This window comes from Anguilla anguilla, chromosome 9 (assembly GCF_013347855.1).
Source record: "Anguilla anguilla isolate fAngAng1 chromosome 9, fAngAng1.pri, whole genome shotgun sequence".
Taxonomy (NCBI): Eukaryota; Metazoa; Chordata; class Actinopteri; order Anguilliformes; family Anguillidae; genus Anguilla; species Anguilla anguilla.
In genome coordinates, this window is record NC_049209.1 from 51,492,773 (window position 1) to 51,515,903 (window position 23,131).

The 23,131-nt window shown below is 49.7% G+C and overlaps 1 protein-coding gene across 1 annotated transcript in view; it reads left to right on the forward strand.

Moving 5' to 3' along the window:
* Positions 1-23,131, forward strand: part of ubl3a (ubiquitin-like 3a) — a 33,718-nt gene that overhangs the window by 5,413 nt on the left and 5,174 nt on the right. The window contains exon 2 of the mRNA XM_035433837.1: positions 21,262-21,370. Coding sequence (XP_035289728.1) covers positions 21,262-21,370 — 109 coding nt within the window. The remainder of the gene's footprint in view (positions 1-21,261; positions 21,371-23,131) is intronic.

The window sequence follows — 23,131 nt, forward strand, 5'->3', positions numbered from 1 at the left end:
GACACTCCCTGGTGGGGAAAGTCCAGTCAGACCTGTTTCGCAGGAGAGGGCGGCGTGTCGTTCTTTCCCTGTGTACACAAAAGCGACGCATAGCTGAATCCGGCTGAACCCGCCTGGCCTTGCCTAAGAGCCGACACATCTGGGCCTCAAGGCCATCGGCACTGCGGCTGTTCGTTTAAAAAAAAAAACTCAAACCCGTCCGCCACCCTTCCTGACGTCGTCGGGCGGAGACGGCGGAAAAGGTGACTCCGCTGATTCGCGCGATGACTCACGTTCTCGCTGTTTTCCGCGCGGCAGACGCACCGCGGACAGATCGCGCAGCGTCCGCGTCGCCGGAGGTCGTGACGAGGTCGGCGCATTCTCGGTTTGTGTGTCCGCGGGTACCTGGTCCAGCCAGGGGGTGCCGGCTAGAGCCACGAGCTGTCGCCGTGGACCTCCGGTCATAGCCGGCAGTGCCGCGACTGGGATTGGGATTCAAACGCCGCTTGCTTTGGCACGAACCCCCCTGAGGCCCTGCTGGTGTTCCTTTTCAACCGCGTGGCCAATTGGGCTGATTAATAAATGTCACCGATTGGTCAGAGGCTTCACTCGCCTGCTCTCGCGGGTCTGATCAGTCCCCGATTGGAGGGGAAGGATGAAAACCGGCAGCGCTATTGGCCAGATTTGAGGATCCCAAAGGCTGGGGGAAGGGGCTACCCCCTGGTGCTTTCAGGAGCGGCAGATACACACGTGTGGTAACTGTGTTTTGCGGGGACGCTGCCCGGTCGGTCAGCCAGTCAGTCAGCTGGTCGGTGAAACGCTCCAAATTGTTTTTCTCTCTCGATGCGACAAGAAAACAACAGATTTTACAGCAGCTCGTTCTCCGCTATTGGCTCTGCTCACAGCACGTTGCCACCTTTCCTCCTCCTCCCAGAATCCTGCCAGTATGGCGAGAGTGGCGGGCAAAAATTGGCGACTTTCTGCCTTTTTTTTTATTTTAAAATTTTTTAATTGCCTTTGCACAGGCTTTCCCTGGACGCCTTTCTGAGGGGATTAGATTAGATTCTGCCTGGTCCCCAGGATGGTTCCTTGGAGCGAGAACACTCTCTCAGGAAGAGTGGGATAGAAGGGGTTAACCCGCTGAGCGAGCGAGAGAGAGAGAGCCGGAGAAGAGGAAGTGAGACGACTCACTCAATAAAAGTGCCTTTCAGCCGAACCGGGTGCAATTTATTCGGGTTTGTGCAGTCACCCTTCCCTCCCTGGAGTACCGCTCGCTCGACGGTTACCGTCTGAAAGGACTCCGAGCAGCGCAAGTCTTAATCTGCCATTGTCTTCTCGGTCTCTTTTTTTTTCCACCAATCCTCATGTTGCTCTTGTGAGGTTTAAAAAAAAAAAAAAAAAACCAAAAAAAAAAAAAAAACATTTCTTAACGCCTACCTGACGGTGAAGTAGTCGTGTGAAGGCTTTGTTTCCCGATCGGATTGATCTGTGATGTCATCAGCCCTGTGTGGAGGCATGACTGTGCAGAACGTTCAGGCTTGTGGTGTAGGAGGAGGGCCTTCTGTACCAGGATCTTGGGTCCGGAAGTTCAAACTGTCAGATGGGCCGCGATTTTCCCTTCCCTTTATCAAGTAGAACCTTTGATCCCGATGACTTGAACCCCCACCCACCCCTCACTTCCACCCCCACCCCTCACTTCCACCCCCACCCCCCCCCCCCCCCCCAACAAAAAAAAAGAAGAAAAAAAATGAAAATCCAGAAGGCAAACCTGGCAACCCCTGGCACCGGACCCCAGTCTGGCTAAGCGAAAAACCGCTGAGCGGGGTGGAGGGCGCCTGTGGAATCAGATAAGCAGTGCAGTGCAGTGATTCACCCGCCTCCCGCCTAACCCCATAGAGTGCACTCAGTGTGACCGCCATCACATGTTTCCTAGAAATGACAATGCCAGGCCATGTGACAGCGGCGCCCCCCATCCCCCCTCTTCCCCTCACCAGCCGCTAATGACATCACCCGTCACCCCCCCCTCCCCCGACCCAGACCCCGAGGACACGGCGGCATAGAGGGGGGATCGTTATGGAAACGGCGGGTTCCCGCGAAACGACTCGCTTTTCGCGGGGGAACCTAAGGGGGTAGCCGTTGTTTGCGACGTCGATGCGTCCGGATGGTGATGAATTCATTTTTTTTCCCGTTGGACAATAGCGGTGTTTGTCTCCGCTTTCTCAAGGTCGGTGTGATGGTGGTGCGAACGTCAGAGGATCAGCTACGGTTCTGCCAATTGGCTGGGTTAGGGCAGTCTCCCCTCCCCCCCCACCCAACTCCCCCACCCAACTCCCCCCCCCCCCCCCCTTCATTACTCATAGCCCTGAGTTTGCGATGCCGGGGGGGGGTGTTCAAAACGGAATGAAAAATGACTTTGCTTTGAAGAGGCCGTTATTCATAACGTGGGAAATGGCACGCTGCGTCTGACGCACGGTCACGGTCACTGTTCTGTCCTCCCTGTGTCGGCTTCGGCTGCAGCGGCGCGCAGACTTGCAGCAGAAGTCTCTCTGTCACGCTTCCAGCGAACAGACGGGCGCTGCCATGCCGACGCTTGCGCCCTTCCCTCGGAGTCTCTCGTTAAAAAGCGGCGCGGCGCGCTGAATTCGTGATTCCGTCTGAAGCGCTCGGATCTCCCGGCTCTGACGGCCATTTTGGCTCCTCAGTCGCGGCGTTTGGGCCCTTGTTTAACCTGTGCAGGCTGAATGGTTCTGGGGGAGGCTGAATCCTCGCGGCTGTCAAAGGGAGATGGCAGAGGCCGTAGACAGCATTTTCCACCTTACTCAGATTGTGATTGGTTCCAAAAAACCCTCGTGTTCAGATTGGATACGCTAATGACAAGGCCATTGTGACATCATGCCTTGTGACATCACGTTTTTGATCTTCAGAGGCTGATCCATGTCCTTTTTCGGAAAGTCTAACACTAACTCCAGGCAGACATTTGGTGATCAGTGACTCTTCTGTAGCCATTTTGGAAAGTTAAACATTCTGACATCAGGCAGAGAGAGCGAGGAGATTTGCTGCTCGCTGACTGATCCTCGAACCTTTTGGAAAGCATAACAGAGTAACGTCAGGAAGAGGCTAGCTGTGCAGTGACTGAATAGCAACTGTTTTAGAAATAATAATGTTCACATCTTGTTATTGTACTGTAGTGGCGGAAATTTTTTAAATGTTTGGAATGTGAATGTCAACAACTTTCAACTGACGGAAATGTTCAGTTTATTTGTAGAACTGATTCGCTTGAACATTTCCTTGAACATTCCTTGAACACATTGCCATTCCATTGGTCTTTCAAAGTCTAACTTTAAAAATTTTAAACTCTTGAGTTATAACAACCTATTCCATCTTTTAACACGAGACAAATTCATTTATTTAAATAGAATTCAGGTTTTACAGTGCAACTGAGGGTTGATTTGGGAAGATTTCTGAACTGGCATATAAATTCCATTCCACTGTATGTGTGTGTGTGTGTGTGCGCGCGCCTGCGTGTGTGTGTGTGTGTGCGTGTGTGTGTGTGTGCGCGCGCCTGCGTGTGTGTGTGCGCGCGCGCCACACACACACACTATTGTGCCACCGGGGTCCAATAGAAGCGCCTAACGGAGCGCGGGAAGGAGGGCCTTCGTGCGCCGGTGTCCCCGTGCGAGCGTTCGCCACTCCCGCCGCGGCTCGCTGTTAGCCAGCGCTAATCCGCTAAAACGGCCGCGGCGGGTTCTGAGGACCCAGGAGCTGGCTTGTGCTTTTTTTTAAAACCGGCCCGGAGTTTTTATCCGATCCATATCCCTGCTTTTTGTTTTTACTATCGGAAACGGCGCCGCCTTTTGTTTTGGCTCCGAATTCTCTCTCGCCTGCTTGTTTTTCTTGTTTTCTTTTTTTTATAGATTGAGGCTATGAAGGATTAAACCTTGACAGGTGTTTTGGCGAAAAGGAGAATGTTCATGTATCTTGTGTATTGTGTTTATTTTATTTGTCGCTAGCTGAGATCCTTCTGTGCGCTGCCAGTCTAAACCTCAGTGGGTCGTGACAGAAACGTACTGTGCTGGGAGAAATGGGACGGGGCCAATATGCAAGCCTGTTTTTGATAAGCGCCCCGTGTGACGCGCGTTTAAAATATTTCGGTCGACGCTCGGGTGTGACAGAGCTGCAGACGGTGACATCACCACCCAGAGCCAGAACGGTGGTGCGATTCCTTCCCTTGCCAGTGTATCTGTTGGTGACCTTCACCTTTCAAACGGGTATTGCTGGATACCAAAATTACAGGGCATTCACCAGCATCTGCCATTGGCTAGTCTGTCTGTTGTCAAGTTGGGCCTCGTTGGCGTACATGTGCGCTGTGATTGGCTAATAAACTGGTGGTGAGTTAACTTCTGACAAGTCATGATCTCAAGCAGGTTGGGGCTCCAGTTGGAGGCGTAGGTTCAAGCCAACTCAGCCTCTGACCTATGACATAACGGTGGCTCAGACTTCCTCGAACCAATCAGATTGCAGGAAACCAATCCCACAGACTTCAACCTGCCATTTCAGTTGCCTAGAGTTGAGAGAGAGTGGTTGAGACTAGCTGGTCGCAATAACCCAATAAAAGGGCCTTTTTGAGTTGGATAATTGATTTGTGTCCATTAGCGTAGCGTTTTGTTTCGTTGCCTCCGTTTTGTCATATTGTTTCAGAATGGGCCGGGAGAGTTTGTGTGCCTGGTCCCGCATTGCATGCTGGGATAGCCCAAGCTAAGCCGTTGGGAGTTGGCGACGCCGCGGTGTTCTCTCTGTGCCGAGGTGGCCGTGGGTGTAGCCGGGCCCGGCGTTCTGAAACGCTGAAGACTCTCCTCCCTTTATCACCTCTCCAGGCTGCGGTTAGAGACTGAAATGGCAAAATGTCTCTCGGGGGGAAGAGTCTGGAGTCAGACGCGTGTCTTTGGTGATTTCTCCTTTTTTTTTTTTTTTTTTTTTTTTTTTTTTTTTTTTTGCTCTCTCAGGCTGAAAAAAGGTCTCGTCAGCGCCTTCCCTCAGATTTAGGGAAATAAAGTGTAAATCGGGTCAGCCATGCATGCAGGTGCTCTGTCTGTCTCCCTCTCTCTTTCCACTTCTCTCTCTGTCTGTCTACCTCTCTATCTGTCTCCCTCTCTCTCTTTCTCTGTTTCTCCCCCACTCTGTCTCTGTCTCACATGCCCCCTTCATCTCTCCATCCCTCCGTCTCTCTCTCTCTCTTCATTCTCCATCCTTTTCTCTCTCTCTTCATCTCTCCATCTCTCTCTCTTCATCCATCTGTCTCTCTCTCTTCATCTCTCATCCCTCCATCTCTCCATCCCTTCGTCTCTCTATCTCAGTCTCTCATTCCTCCATCTCTCTCTTTCTCATCTCTCCATCCCTCTGTCTCTCTCTCTCTCTTCATCTCTCCATATCTCCATCTCTCTCTATCTCTCTCTTGATTATGAGACCCCAGGTCAGCCTGCTGCTTAATCAGAGTAAGGGTGCTGATGGGCATGAGGACAGGAGATGGCAGCTGCAGGTTCTGTACGGTCAGGTCTTTACAGAGTAAAGTATCCCAGAAATCCTCATCCACACAGTGCCCAGACATCCGGCAGTCCAAGCCTGTTTATCCTCAAAGCTCTGGGTTAGTTTATGAACACTTTATCAGTGGAATCCCTTTATCGATTTCCCAGGAATGTCCCCGCGCTGAATTTTCAGGTGTAATGGATGAGAAAGAAAGCATTTTTCACTATATTCCAGAAATGGAATATATAGAAAATATATTGTATATATTCCAATATATTGTCAATACATGGACTGCATATTTCATAGCAGTGTATCACCAATGATATTTTATACCTGAAAGTGGCCGTCATTTGTGTGTTTCCCAGTATATTGCGAAGCGATGCAGTGTCTTGTTTATTTCAGTGAAATACCCCATGTCGGTGATATTGTGATTTATTCCCTTTCGATAAGGGCCTCTGATAATTCCGGGATAAATGCCTGTTCGGTGTGGCTTCCTGCTTTTAATTCCGCTGGTTTCGCACAGAGAGAGAAAGAGAGAGCCAGAGAGAGGAAGCCTCCCTCATCTATTTTCTTTCTCTCTCTCTCTCTCACCCCTCCATCCCTCTCTCTCTTCCCCATCCCTCTCTCCCTCCACCACAGCGTAGTGGCGATTTGCTGAACTCTGGTGCTGTGGTGGTGTGTGTGTGTGTGCGTATGCCTCTGTGTGTGTGTGTGTGTGTGTGTGTCAGCCCTAGCTCCATGGCTGGATTAAAATAGATGTGTATTGATGTGGCAGCTTCTCCCCCATCACGCTTCTCTGTCTCTCTCTCTTCCTGTGCATTTGTGTGTGTTTGCTTATGTACATACATCCGTATGAATGTGTGTGTGTGTGTGTGTATGTGTGTGTGCGTGTCTGTGTCTTTTTGTGTGTGGCTTTTTGCTGAGGAAACAGCTGCAGGTATCTTATTTTTTTGGGGTCCTCCTCCTGTCTCCCCTGGCCCCTACGCCCTCCACGCTAAGGCCTGCTGTACACCTGCGAGAGAGAAACTCCCGGAAACCTCCCCCCCCCCCTCACCAGCTCGCCCATGTCTGACGTTTTTAATTCATTCCGCCACATTCGGCAGTTTTCCCACAGGTTAATAATCGCGCGTTAGACTCTCTGGGTTAAAATGAGAAACGCCCGGCTCCTTCGCAGCCTCGCCCCCTGCTTACGCCTCCTCTTCAGACGGTATCCGCGCTGCTGGAGCACGGTGTCATTACCGTGAATTATTAAACACCCCTGCATCCCTTCCTCCGCGATCGAGGTCCTTTCACCCCCCCACCCCACACGCCCCCGGTGAGATCAGGTGTCCTGCATCGACGGAGAAAACCAGGCCCGGGACAAGCCGTGATGTGTTGCGTTTACTAAAACAACAGAGCGTGATGTTTCTTTCTCGTTTGTCATTCTTCGGTGTCATGTCCTTTCTCATTGGCCCCCTCTGAGCGCTTTGGGATGAGCCGGCGTTTTCTATTGGCTACTCGTTCATCCGGAGGGATGATCCAGGAGATATAAATTAAGTCTGGGCTGTGTTGGCTGTACCCTCCGCAGTCGTGCGAAAGCCTGCCTTTTTAAATCCGAAATGAAATTGTTTGCAAGAAAGGAACTCGCCGCTACAGTACAGAATGTTCCTCAGTTCGGTGAAAAAAAATAAAAAAAATAACCTGTTTTATGATTGCTCCTCTGAGATATCAGCAGTTTAGAATGACCAAACTGTACCGACAAGTACATCCTTTTTTGTTGTAATTCTGTTTTTTTAAATGCTTTAAAAGTCCTCCCCAAAGCTCTGTGGTCAGTCAGTGTTTCGCAGCTCAACGACTAATAAAGTTGGTTGAAAGCCCCGTGTGACTAAACCTCAACCGTTTTTGCTTTTCCTGAGAATTGCATTTTCGCTGGGTTTTTTTTTTGCACAACGCCGACCTTGCGAAAGACAGCCGCTCAGAGGGCAACAGGGGGTCAGCGTTCACCGTGTATCAAGAGCTGAGTCCATCTAGTCTCCGCCCACATATTAATCGTGTACTCCTAATTATAAAAAAAATGTTTCATACATGAGAGGTGGTAGGAGACATTGGGCATGTTTAAGGCAAGGGTGTTGTAGTTTAAACTGCACCCCCTGTCCTGCCCCACCCAACATCCCCCATGTCATCCTGCGCCATCCCATAATTTCCGGTGAGCTCTTTCCTCTTTGTCTGTAGTTGTGAAATCAGAGCAGGCCTGCGGCTGGGAAGCTCTGACTGTGCAATGCTAGGGTGTGACTTTAGCTTGAATATGGAAGGGGTTGAAATGCTCAGACCCTGAGAACCACACCCCCTAGTCTGTATGTGCTGACTACTGATCAGTATGACCCAATCATTACATAAAATCCACATATTTATTATATGAAATAACTTTTCTCTTCATCATGCTATATTATTGGGGGGGGGGGGGGGGGGGGGGTATTTGGCCTGCTTTGTAAGTAAAGTAAGCACCTTGGTACAGCAATAGAGAGGTGGACACTGATGGAAAAGATAACTGCAGAGAGGGAAAGAAAGGCATGGATAGGAAGGAAAGACATACAGACAGAAAGAGAGGTGGATGGAGAGAGTGGAAAAATAGGGAACTATGAAATGTGAAATGAGTGTTGTTAGTTTTGCTATGAAGCCCTCCTTCCCACATTAGTGGTTTTTTTAAGATCTCTCCTGCAGTTTGTGGCCGGCGGGAGACCATTTGTGGAGCAACAGAGATATCAGAATAAATGGGATGCTGGCGTGTGAGAGAAAGGGGAGCCAAAGTGGCCCGCTTCCTGTGGAGAAAAAGTGAGTTCCTGCCAAGGCTCCGTGCTGCAGGGATGGTGCTCAGCCGCGGGATCGCCGTCCCGTACGGGAGACGAAATTCCTCTCGAGCCTGTCAGCAGCGCCCGCCGTGCCCCAGGACTTGGGACGTCCCGCAGGGGTGCTGAGGGTAAGGTCAGGAGGCCTGAACCTGCACCTGCTGTGGGGGATTTTTTGTGATCTATGAAGGTTGTAGCTTAGCTGCAGGGACGTGCTGTGAAGCCGTAGGGTTTGGAGCGAAATGATGACTCGAACATCGGACTGTGGGAGGGGTGGGGGACGGGAGGAAGGTTTGGCATTCGGCAAAAGTTGCTACCGAGTTTCGTGCTAGCCCACTTTTTGCGGTTTTGCATGTTCAAACATTTTTCTTATACGTTCAACAGAGAAATTCAAAAGTAGCCTAACATTTCCCTGTGCATTTTACTCTGAAAGGGTGGAAGTGAAATTGTTAAAGGACTGACGGTACCTGCAGAGCGATGTAAAGCTCTTAGTGAGTGATTTATTAAAGTGATAAGGTGCGTTCACCTCAAATTTCGACCAAAGTTCAATCTTCTGTTTTGCGAGCTGAGGAAGCACACGATGTGATCATAACAATACCACATGCTCGTTCAGAAATAATGGCCTGCCTACTGTGCGCTCGTACTGGCAATTTCTAGTCCAGTTGGCTTTCATTTTTATTCCTGTGTCTACCCGCAATTTCCACGGGAAGACTGATCTTTATCCCAGTCCTCCCACGTGCAGTTTTAAAAAAGCCCCGTTATTTCTGGTTGGAGCAGGGCGCACCGACTGGCTGTTTTAATGGAATTGCGTCTTTTAAGCGGGGGTTCGCCTGTGAATAGAATCGCCCAAAAAATGCCCCGGTCTTCCGGCTCCCCGCCACGGCTTTCCGGAGCGGGTACGGCCCCTCCTGTCACACCAGTCTGGAATCTGCCGCGAGCCAAAGCGGGCCTGGTAATTGGCGCAGCCGGGGCTGAAGTCCGAGGACCGGACCGCGGGGAGTCAATCGATTTAAAAAAATAAATAAATAAATAAATACGCGGAAGCAATTTTCGGTTCCCCTGCGGCTAGCCGAATGAACAATGCAGCTGGACGCGTGTGCGCGCGGGCGTTTCTGAGAGCCGGTAAATCATGAAGATGACAGACGGGGACGGAAAGCGAACGGGTGTCTCTCTCGCCCCGGGGCGTTTCTGCTCTGCTCTTTTCTCTGTCTGTCGCGCGAGACGCTCTGAACAAAACCCGCTTGCGTCGGGGAAATTTGAGGTCTCGCATTATCTTACCCCGTCATCCCTCCCCCCCCCCCTCCCCCCAGCTGTCCCGGTTCATTATAAATTGTGTCCGAGATTGTCTATGACATGGAATACTGCATCAAAAATAATTTTTTTTTTTTTGGAGGGGGCGCGGGTGGGTTTTCTTTGGAAGTTTTGAGTGCATCACAGGAAGTTGATGAAGTATAATCTGATGACGTAATAAAAAGGCAAACATGTTTGATGCACACATTTAGAGGTGATCATGTCTATGAACACGGCCTCTACATCTGAGATTTCTTCATCAAGTCTGTGGTGTGATTTGGAATGCAGAGGCCGTTGTCTCAGAATGCAGTGCATCGTGGGAAAACTATCCAAATTCATGCATGTGCTTACTATTGAGTATACAAGTCATATACCAGTTCTATACAACTTGCATACTCAGAAGTAGGCGAGTGTGCTCATTCAGGCATATCAGCTTTCTTCAGCTGATGTGTCATCGCCTTTTTAGCAATGGAAGATCCTCAGATATCACTGTGATAATCAGCTGTTTGTATAATGTGGTTTATTACTCCTTTGGGTGGTTCTGTTCTTGCTTGTATAACTTGGTTTCGTGTTTAATAGCGTAGTGGGGTAAGTTGCCAGTCCTAGTGTGCAGCTCTTGCGCTTGCTGCCTCTCTCAGGACTGAACTTTGGCCCTCTGGGAAATTACCTCACTCCAGTCTCTGATCTCTGCTCTCCTGTTTGCATTGGAAGTCGCTCTGGGTTAGAGATTCTGCTAAATGGCAGTAGGGTAATTGGAAAAATAGTCATTTGCGCTGGAGGGTAATTGAACAGGGCGGTATTTCACGGAGCAGGATTACTGGGTTAGCTGGGTAACTGCGCTGAGTAAAACAGCCCTCTTTACTTCAGCCCATGTTCCAGGTTTGGGAGGGTTTCCGGGTTTTACTCAGTGCCGTTGTCCAGCTGACTGGGTAACCCTGCTTTGTGAAACAGGGCCCAGGATCATTGCGTAGATCTGCATTTCACGGTGGCACGCTCCTCTTAGCCTTGCTGGAAGTGCCTGCCTGAGGTCTTGGTTTTACAGTCCAGTTCTGTCACCTGGTTATATACCCGGTGAGGTGAGTTAACTGTAATCAGCTGCCTTAGCTGACTTAAGTGCTGAGTAACACTGAAAACCCCTCAGATTGGTGTTGAAAACAAGTCAAAGGATTGTTAAAAGGAAAATTTGTTTTTTTTTTCCCCGTCCGGAGCTGGTCTGTTGCTCTCTGTGTTTTTAAGTGCAGTCCAAGGCGTTTCAGTGATTCCTGAGTAGCAAATCATATGACAAGGGCCAGCTACCCGTGGTTTCGGAGTGATCCTTGGGTAATTCAAAGCCAGTTAACGTGGGTAAGCTGGCTTGGATACACTGAGGGGGAGAGGCGGGGGTTGCAGGAGAGTTTATGAGCTAAAGGATCAAGTGTTTGCGCCTGGTGGAAAGTGCAGTGGGGTCGTAAGGATTTAGTGTTCTGAAATCCCGTTTTATTCCTCCTTTTAAACGTGCAGCGAGAGCGGCGCCTCTCGCTTCCATCGCCTCTCCAGCTGTTTCCGGCGTTCCCCACAGATTCTGCCACTCTTAAGCGACTGCATTTACGTGGGATCCCCCCCTGGGGAGGGAGTCTGTGTTCGGTACTGAATATCCACGCCTAGGGTTTAATATGCATCGGAGAATGTGGCGTTTGGTTGAAAACGCAGAACAAACCAAGGTCATTGGCATCGCAGTGATTGATTGGATGACTCAAGCATTTACCAAATTCATCCCTGGTGATGTTTGCTCACTTAATGATTTGGTTTACATTAAATTATATAATTTTAAGGTTTAGGTAATTGTTTCCTTTAATTTTCCTTTAAATTATATGATGTGCTGTTAAATTCTAGGGGCCTTCAAAGCTGATTTTATATTCACACAGTCTGTTTTCTGTCATTCAGTTACTCCATTTTATTTTGTGAGTACTTAGCTTTTTTTATTGCTGTTATTTTATTCTCTCTGTAGCGGTTTGAATGGAGCTCTTTCACAGTCGCACTGTGAGTGCACGCTGTCACAGTCGCACTGAGTGCTGTGCGACACATTTAAACACTCGAAGGGCGTTGTCTCGCTGGCTAGCAGGAGGGTGGTGTCGCGTTGGATCCGGGTACGAACGCTGCCCTGTCTTCCATGCATGCAGCTGCGGAACCTGACATCACTGGAAGAATGATCAAACCCCCCCTTTTCAGTGATGTCATAATGGCCCCATTCCCCTTTATCACTGATGTCATAATGGGCCCCTTCCCCCCATCCTTATTCAGTGAAATCATAATGGCCTCTGGAGGAGGGAGGATGTCTTTCTGAACAGGAAAGCACATTGTGCAGAGCGAGCCGTTGGGTCATTGCATCACTTTGGTTTTTTCTCACGCAGAGCAGAGGAGAACGGGTGGGAAAAGCTGAAGACAAAAGAGAGCTGTTTCTCATCACATCACGCATGTTCGAGATGTGATTTCATTTAGAGAGAAGGAGGGCGAGGTTGTGCAACAGTCTGTCTCTGTGCACATGTTGTTTTCGAAGTCTTTAGGCTAGGAGGGAGGAGGGGGGGTAGGCTGGAGATTACAGGTGTGAGTGGCCAATTTAAGAGGCACTGAGCAGGCTGACACATGTCCTTTTTCAAGTGTGTCTGTGTGTGTGTGTGTGTGTGTGTGTGTGTGTGTGTGTGCATGTCTGTGTGTGTGTGTGTGTGCGTGTCTGTGTGTGTGTGTGTGCATGTCTGTGTGTGTGTGTGTGTGCATGTCTGTGTGTGTGTGTGTGTGCGTGTCTGTGTGTGTGTGTGTGCATGTCTGTGTGTGTGTGTGTGTGTGTGTGTGCATGTCTGTGTGTGTGTGTGTGTGTGTGTGTGTGTGAGAAGGCTCTGATATAAGCATTCTGTAAGGCTGATGCTGGCCGATGTGGCAGTTCCTGTGCAGGAGCCAATAAGCTGGCAGGTTTCACAGGAGCGATCAGGGGCGTGACCCGTCCCCGTCCTGGCCCAGACGGGGCAGAGGAGGGAGCAGACGCGCTCCCCGCTTGGCCTGACCCCGTCCCGGCCCAGACAGGGCAGAGGAGGGAGCAGACGCGCTCCCCGCTTGGTCTGACCCCGTCCCGGCCCAGACGGGGCAGAGGAGGGAGCAGACGCGCTCCCCGCTTGGCCTGACCCCGTCCCGGCCCAGACAGGGCAGAGGAGGGAGCAGACGCGCTCCCTGCTTGGTGTGACCCCGTCCCGGCCCAGACAGGGCAGAGGAGGGAGCAGACGCGCTCCCCGCTTGGTCTGACCCCGTCCCGGCCCAGACGGGGCAGAGGAGGGAGCGGACGCGCTCCCCGCTTGGCCTCCTCCCCGTCCTCGGCCGTCACACTCAGCCCGGGGCTTAAGAGTTACGGCTGTGCCTGACGTCTCCACTCTGAAGGGAATTCGCAGAGCTGGAATATCGCAGAAATGGAAATATACTGAAAACATATTAGCAAGAAATATATTGCCAAGATGTCGCAACGATTCAACAACAATGTATGGGAAAATGCACAAGTTATTGCTGCTTTGTGGGGAAAAAAAAGAAAAATAAATTTGTACTGCTGTGAAATCTATTTGATCATTACGTTTTAATAATAAACATATTTACAATACGTTCCTGGAAGGCAGCAAGAGCCTGTTCCTTGCTATGCCTTTTGCTGTACATTACTTTTTCCAGGGCTGCTCGTATAATTTAGGCAAACGTGTGAAAACCCTCTCTGAGTTCTGAGTCACCCCCCCCCCCCAGTCAGCCATGCTAAGGCAGAAACATCTCGGAGTTACGTGTTCTGCACAAACGACCCGCTCCTCCCGCTCCTCACTGCTTCGGCTGATTGAGAGCAGATGATCCCTGTGACATTTTTCTGGAGTGTGCGAACGGAGTCGGAAAGAAACGTTCTGTTCCCTACGCCCCCCCCACCTACCCCACCCCGATTGTCATTTCCAAGCCCTCAGAGTTTTCCCTGAAATAAGAGTTTGTTTTTCATATACATTTTTTTTCACACACACACACCCACCCACCGACTTGTGTGTCTATACATGCACTGGTACATGCACATGCATTCCATATGCACATGCACTCATGTGCACACACACACACACACACACGCACGCACAGTATTGCATGGCTGGAATGTCGGTGGGTGTGCATATATCTGTGAGATAACAAGGTACTTGTGTGTGTATGGCATGGGGGATTTGGCATGTTTATGATCTGCCTGTGTGTGTGTGTGTGTTGGTCTGTGTGTGTGTGCGTGCATGCACATACTTGAAACGTACAGCATAAGCAGGTCCCTCTAAGGCTGTCACTCACAGCAAGGGGAGCAGTGGATTGGGGGGGGGGTAGGGATAAGGGGGGTGGGTCAGTCAAGAACATTCTAATCGCATATTTGTGATTTTGCACCTTAAAGGCTTAAAAACATGGTAAATATGCTACCCTCTGGACTTGTAACACCCCACCCCCGCATATGTAATCTATTAAAACCTATATCGTTCATTGACGAATTCATAGCGCTGCAGCATGTGGCGTGTGCAGCAAAGGCATGTTGTGGGCGTTACGTTGCGATTGGCCGGTTCCGTGGCACGTTACTGATTAAAACGTGCGTGTGCTGAGCCATGTCGCGATTAACAGCCCTAACGTGGGATGGCTTCAGGTGCACAGGGCTGAATTAGTACCAGTGTTAAGGCAGTGTAGTAAGACTCACACCAGTCTGAAAAGGAACAGAGCGTCTTTTTATTATTATGGGGGAACTGCTAGATTGCGAATCTGTGTACGAAGCAGAAGTTTAAAAAGGACGAGAGGAGGGCAGAGGTTTCCTTCTGCATGCTGTCCTCTTCGCCGCCTCGTCTTGTGAAATAGCTGGGTTTTTCAGACGCATTGCCTCTGTCGCGACGGGGAGAGGGGAAGTGGTGTCGCAGGCGAGGGAAACTGCGCTTCTGGGTAATGAGCTGGATGTTTTCTCCATTACGCTCTCAGTTCCTGACCCTCAGGAAATGTACTGGTGCTGATGTGGAGGCTCTTTCAATGAGGAGCATGATCTCTCTCTCTCTCTCTCTCTCTCTCTCTCTCTCTCTCTGTCTCCCTCCCTCTCCTCTATCTGTCTCTCTCTCTCTCCATCTATCTCTCATGCTCCATCTCTCTCTCTCACTCTCTCTCCCTTTCTCTCCCTCCCTCTCCTCCTCTCTGTCTTGCTCTCTCCCTCATCTCTCTCTTCCCCCTCATCTCTCTCTCTTCCCCCTCTCTCTCTCCCTTCCCCCTCTCTCTCTCCCTTCCTTTCTCCCTCTCTCCTCCTCTCTCCCTCCCTCCCTCTCTCTCTCTCTCTCCTCCTCTCTCCCCTCTCTCACTCATAAACAGTAGCCCAGAGGCAGAAGTATTATTATCCCCAGTGTGCTCCCGCTACACGCTTACTCTTATTATTCAGCGTGGGGCTACTTCCTGTCAGTCTTAAAGCAGGAAGTCTCAGGCCTGGTCCAAGCGTGCGGCGTTTCTCACGAGAGACGTGTTCCCGTGAGGACCTCGTTGCCGCCATTTTGTTTCCCGCCGGGAAGACTGTGATTGGTTGATTAGTTGGGTGTCGTAGCGCTGGGCTAAAAAAAAAAGCCTGCACTTTCATCAGCTCTTTTCGGACAGGACTGGACTCCCGTTGACCTGGCCAACCGAAGCCCTTGCTCGAGAGCCAGGGGGTCATCAGTCATATCCGGAACGGGCCAGTGTGGCTGCAGGCTTCTGTTCCAAATAAGCAGTTGCACACCTGATTCTGCTAATCAGCCACTGCAGTTCTTTGCTAAGCAACCTTGATTAGTAGTATCAGGTGTGCAACTGCTTGGTTGAAGCTAAGCCTGCAGCCACAACCGGTCCTTTCTGGTTAAGGGTGTCTGGGCGTGAGCGTCTGCTAAATCCCTGTTACTCGAGAGCCGAGACCTGCTGGTTTTCCCACCCTCCCTTTACCTGGGAGTCAGGTGTGAAGGCTGTCTGGCCAATCAGTGGCACTCCTGGTTCAGTGAATTACCGGGGAGAAAAGAAAACCAGGGCTGGATTCAAGGGCCAGTTTTGAGTTTCTATGTGTTTCCATGGAGCCGCAATGGCGGCGCTGCCAGCTAAGTGCCTAAGATGTAAAGTTTTGCAGTTATCTCTGTGTTGTCTTGTGTATGTTCCCTCTTGTGGTTCATGATTGGAGCCATAATGGCGGCTCAGCCAGCTAAGTGCCTAAGATGTAAAGTTTCGCAGTTATCTCTGTGTTGTCTCGTGTATATTCCTTCTTGTGGTTCATGATTGGAACCATAATGGCGGCACAGCCAGCTAAGTGCCTAAGATGTAAAGTTTCGCAGTTATCTCTGTGTTGTCTCGTGTATGTTCCTTCTTGTGGTTCATGATTGGAGCCATAATGGCAGAGAAAGAGGACTGTGGCAGGGAGATACATCCCAGAGAAGGGAGAGACCCTGCAGGCACTGAATTATTGGCCACATATACAGTACTTTGCTGGCTGTGGAGGTGTGAACAGACAGAATGGGGAAATGAAAGGAGCATTTGTGTTTTTTAGCTGCACTGCGCACAGCTGTAAAGAAATAAAGATAAAATAAAATGTAAAAAAAGATTTTTAAAAAGGGGGACGTGTTGACAAGCATTTATTTTGAGCTCTCGGATGGACCGGGCTCTTCCGGCAGCTGCATCTTGGTTAAAGGGACTTCCTGTCACAAGGGATGTGAGACAGATGAACAAGCAGAAGAGAATAAATAATAAAAATGTTTTAAGAAACGCTCTTCGCTTTAGCTGTCTGTCTGTCTGTCTGTCATTCTGTCGGGGGTTATTCTGCACACGCAGATGCCTCCTATGGGCGTTCTGACTTCCTGTACATGCATAGCAATTGAAGCTTAACCAGGGCCTTGCTTCTGAATATGGCCTTGCATTGTGTGTGTGGTGTGGTGGGTGTGATGCGTGTGTGTGTGTGTGGTATGTGTGTGTGTGCGTGTGTGAGCGCGCGCGCGCGCGTGTGTGTGTGTGTGTGTGTGTGTGTGTGTGGTATGTGTGTGAGTGCGCGTGTGTGTGATGTGTGTGTGTGACTGGTGTGGTGTACATGCATATGGGTGTGTGCCTGTGTGTGTGTGTGTGTGTGTGTGTGTGTCTGTCTGGTGTGGTGTACATGCATATGGGTGTGTGCCTGTGTGTGTGTGTGCGCGTGTGTGTGTGTGTGTGTGTCTGTCTGGTGTGGTGAACATGCATATGTGTGGGTGTGTGTGTGTGTGTGTGTCTGGTGTGGTGTACATACATATGGGTGTGTGCCTGTGTGTGTGTGTGTGTGTGTGTGTCTGTCTGGTGTGGTGTACATGCATACGGGTGTGCTTGTGTGTGTGTGAGCGCGCGCGCGCGTGTGTGTTGTGTGTGTGTGTGTCTGGTGTGGTGTACATGCATATGGGTGTGTGCCTGTGTGTGTGTGTGTGTGTGTGTGTCTGGTGTGGTGTACATGCATATGGGTGTGTGCCTGTGTGTGTGTGTGTGTGTGTGTGTGTGTCTGTCTGGTGTGGTGTACATGCATATGGGTGTGTGCCTGTGTGTGTGTGTGTGTGTGTGTGTGTGTGTGTGTGTGTGTGTCTGTCTGGTGTGGTGTACATGCATATGGGTGTGTGCCTGTGTGTGTGTGTGTGTGTGTGTGTCTGGTGTGGTGTACATGCATATGTGTGTGTGTGTGTGTGTGTGTGTGTGTGTGTGTGTGTGTCCCTTCCTCTCAGGAGCAGAAGCTGGGCTCCTTTGGCTGGCAGCTCCTTGGTTGAATGTTAGAAATGAGCTGGCTCTGAGGACGTCTCAGGGTCTTAATTAGACCCCATCTCTCCTCTCGTCTGCACAGAGAGCTCCCGGGCCTCCTGACAGATTAATTTATACCGGTTTTTATTTATTTCATTCTCTTTATGGGGAAAATGCCAAACTCACATTTAACTCTGTGACTGTGCCCGGGGCTTCTCACAGTGGTGTTCAGTGAGTGCGTCAGACGAGTGCTCAGTGTCTGCCTCAGACAGACAGGTGTTCAGTGTGGCTGAATATCTGGTAGTGTTATAGTATCTGTGGCTGAGTATCTGGGTAGGTAGCGTTATGGTATCAGTGTCTGAATATCTGGGTAGCGCTATAGTATCTGTGCCTGAGTATCTGAGTTGGTAGTGTTATGGTATCTGTGGCTGAATATCTGGGTAGTGTTTTAGTATCTGTGGCTGAGTATCTGGGTAGGTAATATAGTATCTGAGGCTGAATATCTGAGTAGTGTTTTAGTATCTGTGGCTGAATCTGCTGTGGACTCTACTCTTTCACTGTGGAGTAAAACAGCTGAGTATCAAGTGTTCTCAAGAGCTCTCCAACCACGTGAGTGGATAATATGTAAACTGAGTTATGTTAATGTGTAATTTGTCCTTGACAAGGACAAAATGTTGAGACAGCATGTCGATTATTATAAAATTTGGATGAAAATGTATTGTAAATTATTACATGTTATTGAGCATAGTTGTATAATACTCTCATAAAGTGGTTTATACTGTTGTGTAGATGTTTGGACCTCTATTTTCATGATGCATGATTAGATGAGTTTTTACATATATACCGTATGTGCATTCAAACAAGCAAGAAATTTACTCGTTTTATAATGATGTACTTGGAATGAAGTGCAGAGATGGTTTAAGGAAAATCCTCCTCTTTGGGGGATTCTGGCATGGAAGTGGCATCCTCTGTGATGGCTAATTCATGCACTTGAAGAGGTCCCCTTTTGAGAGTTCATAGAAGCTCATCCTGCTCCTGTAAATCCAGGCTGCAGTTGATTTGTTGTACATCTGTATTTCAAGGGCTCGCTGTCTCCTTCTCACTCTGGCCCATAGGTTAGTGTTCCACCAATCACAGGTCCTGTTACTCCGAGTTTGTGTAAAATTGAATGGATAGAATGGATTCTCTTCAGTCTGCTGTGGGCATCCACGTACAGAGTGACAGAGAGAGAGGAGGTGCTGGTGTTGGCCTTTCAGTGAAGGGGGGAGAGATGTTTGTATGTTGTGTCAGTAAAGGGCAATTAGGACTGAATTAACAAGGGAGGGAGAGAGTGATAGAGGTGAAGGGATAGAGAGCTAAGCAGGGAGACAGAGAGAGAAGCAGGAGATGTGGAAAGATGGGAGAAGGATAGAGATCAAAATGAAGAGAGAAAGAGAGGGAGGGGGAAAAGATACTAAGAAGGAGAGACAGAGGGTAAGAGGTAGAGGGTGAGAGGGAGAGAGAGAGAGAGAGAGTGTGTATGTAGGTGTTATTGTGTCAGAATTCTTTCCCAGCAGAGACCATTTCTATGGAAACAGGAAGGAGGCCCTCGGTACCTGTCCTACTTCCTGTTTCTTCATGACCTCTGTTATAGCGTGGCTAAGTTCTGACCACTTTATGGTGTTATAGGCAGACAATTGCCTGGGATGTGATACAGTTGCTTTTTTACTGGAGGGCTGAGAGCTTGCTTTGAGATAATTAGTTTAATAGAGATGGTGGGTGCATTTAGATGGTGCTTATGTTCACAGCAGGAAGTTGAAGCAGTTGGCAAGATTGGTTCCAGGAGAAAGATTTTGCAGTTTAGCTGCAGCTGAATCTTAACCATATTCATTATGACATCACAGTAGTGCTATTTCAATGGAACTTGGAGCTGTAGAACAGAGTTAACAAAGTTCCATTGTGACACCTCAGCAGTGGTACTTCAGGCGAACCAGGTTTAATGCAAATTTAAATGTTTCATTGTGACATCACAGTTGTGGTACTTTCCAGATGAACCAGGTTTTAATGCAAGTTAAAATGATTCATTGTGACATCACAGTAGAGACGCATGAGATGCACCTGGTTTTAAGATGCCGTATCTATTTTCGTGACTCATGCATATTTATGAGTTTGCTCATTTCTTTGTTAAAGGGAACCCTTAGTTTCTCACACGGAAGCTCACTTATCACCTATCTGGGTTACCTGTCAGATCCCCGCTGAGCAGGGTTGCGCTGTGTAGACCTGACCTGTACCAACTCATTATTTTCTGCTTAACCTAGGAAACCCTGTAGAGAAATGTAATTTAATTGTTTTCTTCTATTTATTGCAATATACCGAATACCTTTTGTTAAATAATTTGAATTCATACGTTTATTATGATTATTGTTTTTTATAAGCTAAAGGTATCTGTTATGCTAGGTCCGTTTTCTGAAGCATACTACCTGAGGATGATCCTCTTGTTGCCATTCAGCTAGGGATAAAAATCCGCCTGAGTGATGTTAATGAACTCTCGAGTGACATTCTGGAGGCGGACTGGAAGGTGTTGCCCGTTCACCCCGCCCCCCCCCCCCCCCCCAGTCGGATTCGTGATGATTCCCCTGCTGTTCCTGTCGGACGAAAAACAGACACGTCACAGGCGGGAGTCGTGATCGCACCCGATGAGCTGGTATTCCACCGAGATCCCCGACTGCATTTTCATTGCAGTTTCAGTGAAGTGCGCCTGGCTAGGGATGATTTGGTCTTAGTGTGGTATTAAGGAGCTGCGTCTTCCACCGTCCCATACCAGCTCCCCCCCCTCCGCCCCACCCCAACCACGAGAGCTGGCAAGATGGTCGTGATAATTGTCATTATTATTGCTGTTTCTGTGTGAGTGTGGTTTGAGTGTGGTTTGAGTGCAGTTTGAGTGTGGTTTGAGCGTGGTTTGAGAGTGGTTTGAGCCTGGTTTGAGTGTACAAGGGTACGGTGGCAGCACACCGACTGGGAATCGAACTCGCAACCTCTGAATTGCGACTCCAGTTCCCTAACCACTGCGCTACACTGCCGCCACTGCTTGTGTAGCTCTATTGCCTGTAACAGAAAACCTCCGGAAACAAGCGAGCCTTCTTTTAACATCTCTCTTCTGCAGCATGTTCACCTTACGCTTCCTCTTCTCTTTGGCCTCTCGCCTTGCCCCTCCCCAACCCCCCAGGGCCGTTCTGCCAGTTAATGTGACAGATCTGTGATATGAAATATAATCTCCCGGAAGTATGTCCCCCCCCCCCCCCCCCCGACTTCGTCTCTCTGACACTCAGTAGAGACAGAAGTGACTATCAGCACATGCTCTCTCTTCTCTCTCTCTTCTCTTTCTCTCTCTCTCTGTCTTTTCCCTTTCTCTCCCTATGTCACACTCTGGCTTCCTGGTGTCACGGATGGAAAGCGAAGCATACACTTCTCTCAGGATAATAACAACAACATGAAAAGTGACGTATGCATTTATAAATTTACCCCCATGTGTGCTGTTGGTCTTTACGGTGTATTGGTTAAAAGGCTTCGGACAGTTCACAGATGCGCTGAGTCAGAGTCTCGAGGCAGTGCAGTTCACTGAATGCATCAGGAACAGGAAATGAACTTCCCTTCGACAAAAATGTCTCCCTTTTAGCTTGATAGCCAAGCGTATTAATGCTTATTAATGCACGTTCAAAAGCCCGGTCAGACAGAGAGTATCATGGCTAAAGCTGTGCTAAAGCTCTTATACACACACAGACACAGACACACACACACACACACACACACACACACACACACACACACACACACACACACACATACACATACACATACACACACACACACACACTAGCCGGTGGGCTCTAACTGTCTCCTTTGTCTCTCCTCCTCGCTGCAGATCAACTTGAGGCTCATCCTGGTGAGCGGGAAGACTAAGGAGTTCCTGTTCTCGCCCAACGACTCCGCCGCGGACATCGCCAAGCACGTCTGCGACAACTGGCCAATGGGTGAGCGGCTCTCTGCGCGTGCTCTGGGGCCCTCAGGTGTACCGCCTGTACGCAGTCATCACCGCTCTAGCCCGGAGGAACCAGGAATAGCACCTCAGCGGGGAAGCAATGGGGGGGCGATAAAACGTCTGCTGCTAATGCTTTTCTTTAAAAAAAAAAGAAGGTCATCACTGCTTCTTTTTCTTTTGGATTACAGACCTGTTATTGCTACTTATTCTGGGGTTTTTTTTATTCCCCTTGATTCTCTTTTTTTGCCGTGCTGTTAAATCTTTTGGGGTTAGTTCAACTCTAAGTATATATGCAACCCTGGATAAAAAGATGTTCTGACGATATGAAATGCACTTCCTCAGAGTTGAGCATGTTGCATTGTGGGGGGGGGGGGGAGCCTGGAGCTTGTGTCTTATTAAAATCGGCACAAACCCCCCCTTCCCCGGAAGACAGAGAGATTATAATTCCATCAGTGTCTGAGGGGTGCGTAAGCGTGGTGTGGAAGGGAGGGGGGGATTGGGGGGATTGGGGGGATTTGGGGGGGGCAGAACGCGCTGAAGCGAAGGACTCATTAAAGTGCACCGCCTGGCTTTGCAGCCCTGAGTGTGTCTGGCTGTGCAGTAATGAGCTGTGGGGCCTGGGCCTGCCCCCCCCACCGAGCGTGTCACCCGGGAGCACGGCATTCTGGGACCCGGCCTGTCTGTGACCTGCAGACTCGCGCCGCTATGTCACACCTTGCGTGAGGTGCACAGGGGGGGTTCAGTGTTCTGTGGGGGGGGGGGTTTTTTCTTCTTTGATTTAGTGCTGATTGGTGCTGATTCTCACTGCGTTTCAGTGCCCAAGTGCTTAATTTAGGCCACTGATTGATTGGCTCGAGATTCCAGGAACCTGCGTTCCAAGGCCTAAATTGGCTGGTGATTCAAAGGGAAATTAAACACTGCAGCCCTCCTGGACCGGAGTTAAACCTGCAAACCCTGTGGACCTCCAGGACTGGAGTTTAACCAGCAAACACTGTGGACCTCCAGGACTGGAGTTTAACCAGCAAACACTGTGGACCTCCAGGACTGGAGTTGAACCAGCAAACCCTGTGGCCCTCCAGGACTGGAGTTTAACCAGCAAACCCTGTGGCCCTCCAGGACTGGAGTTTGTCACCCCTGTGACAGAGGGGCACTCATATCAGCGAAAAGGGATTTATTTATCGTCCGATTTTGGGTGTCCGGTTATCTGCCTTTTGCTCACCTGGTGTGGCACTTGGAGAATCACTGGCTGACGTAACGCTTCCGCACCACAGCAGTCAAAAACAAGGGGGCACACCTGAGATTTTAACAGTCCCTCTGGCCTAAATCTTCGCCGTCGTGTCTAATTGGTATGAAACTCCCCTTTGGCCACAGGGAACGAGGGTTTCGCTGCACGGTTTACCCCTAGCCGATCACCACGGAGACAGCAGACACTTCCGGGGGGGGCTGGGTAATGGTGGTTCCTGGCACAGCGAGAAGCACTGGAACCTTCTCAGGTGGGAGAAATCAGAAGTTTTTCCGGAGAAACCGAATACTCGTGACGCACACCGCGCAGCGACCTGCAACGCTGGAAACGCGCGTCCGTGTCCGAGACCCGTCTGGAGCCGTTCGGACCGCCGCGGAGAGCAGCGGCACGCGGCCGCGGAAGCGAAAGGGTCCTGAACGAGTCCCGCTTTTCCGATTCGCGCTCGGGAGCCGGCCAGTGTCATACCAGCCTGAGTCCCCACTAACCCATAGTGTGTGTGTGTGTGTGTGT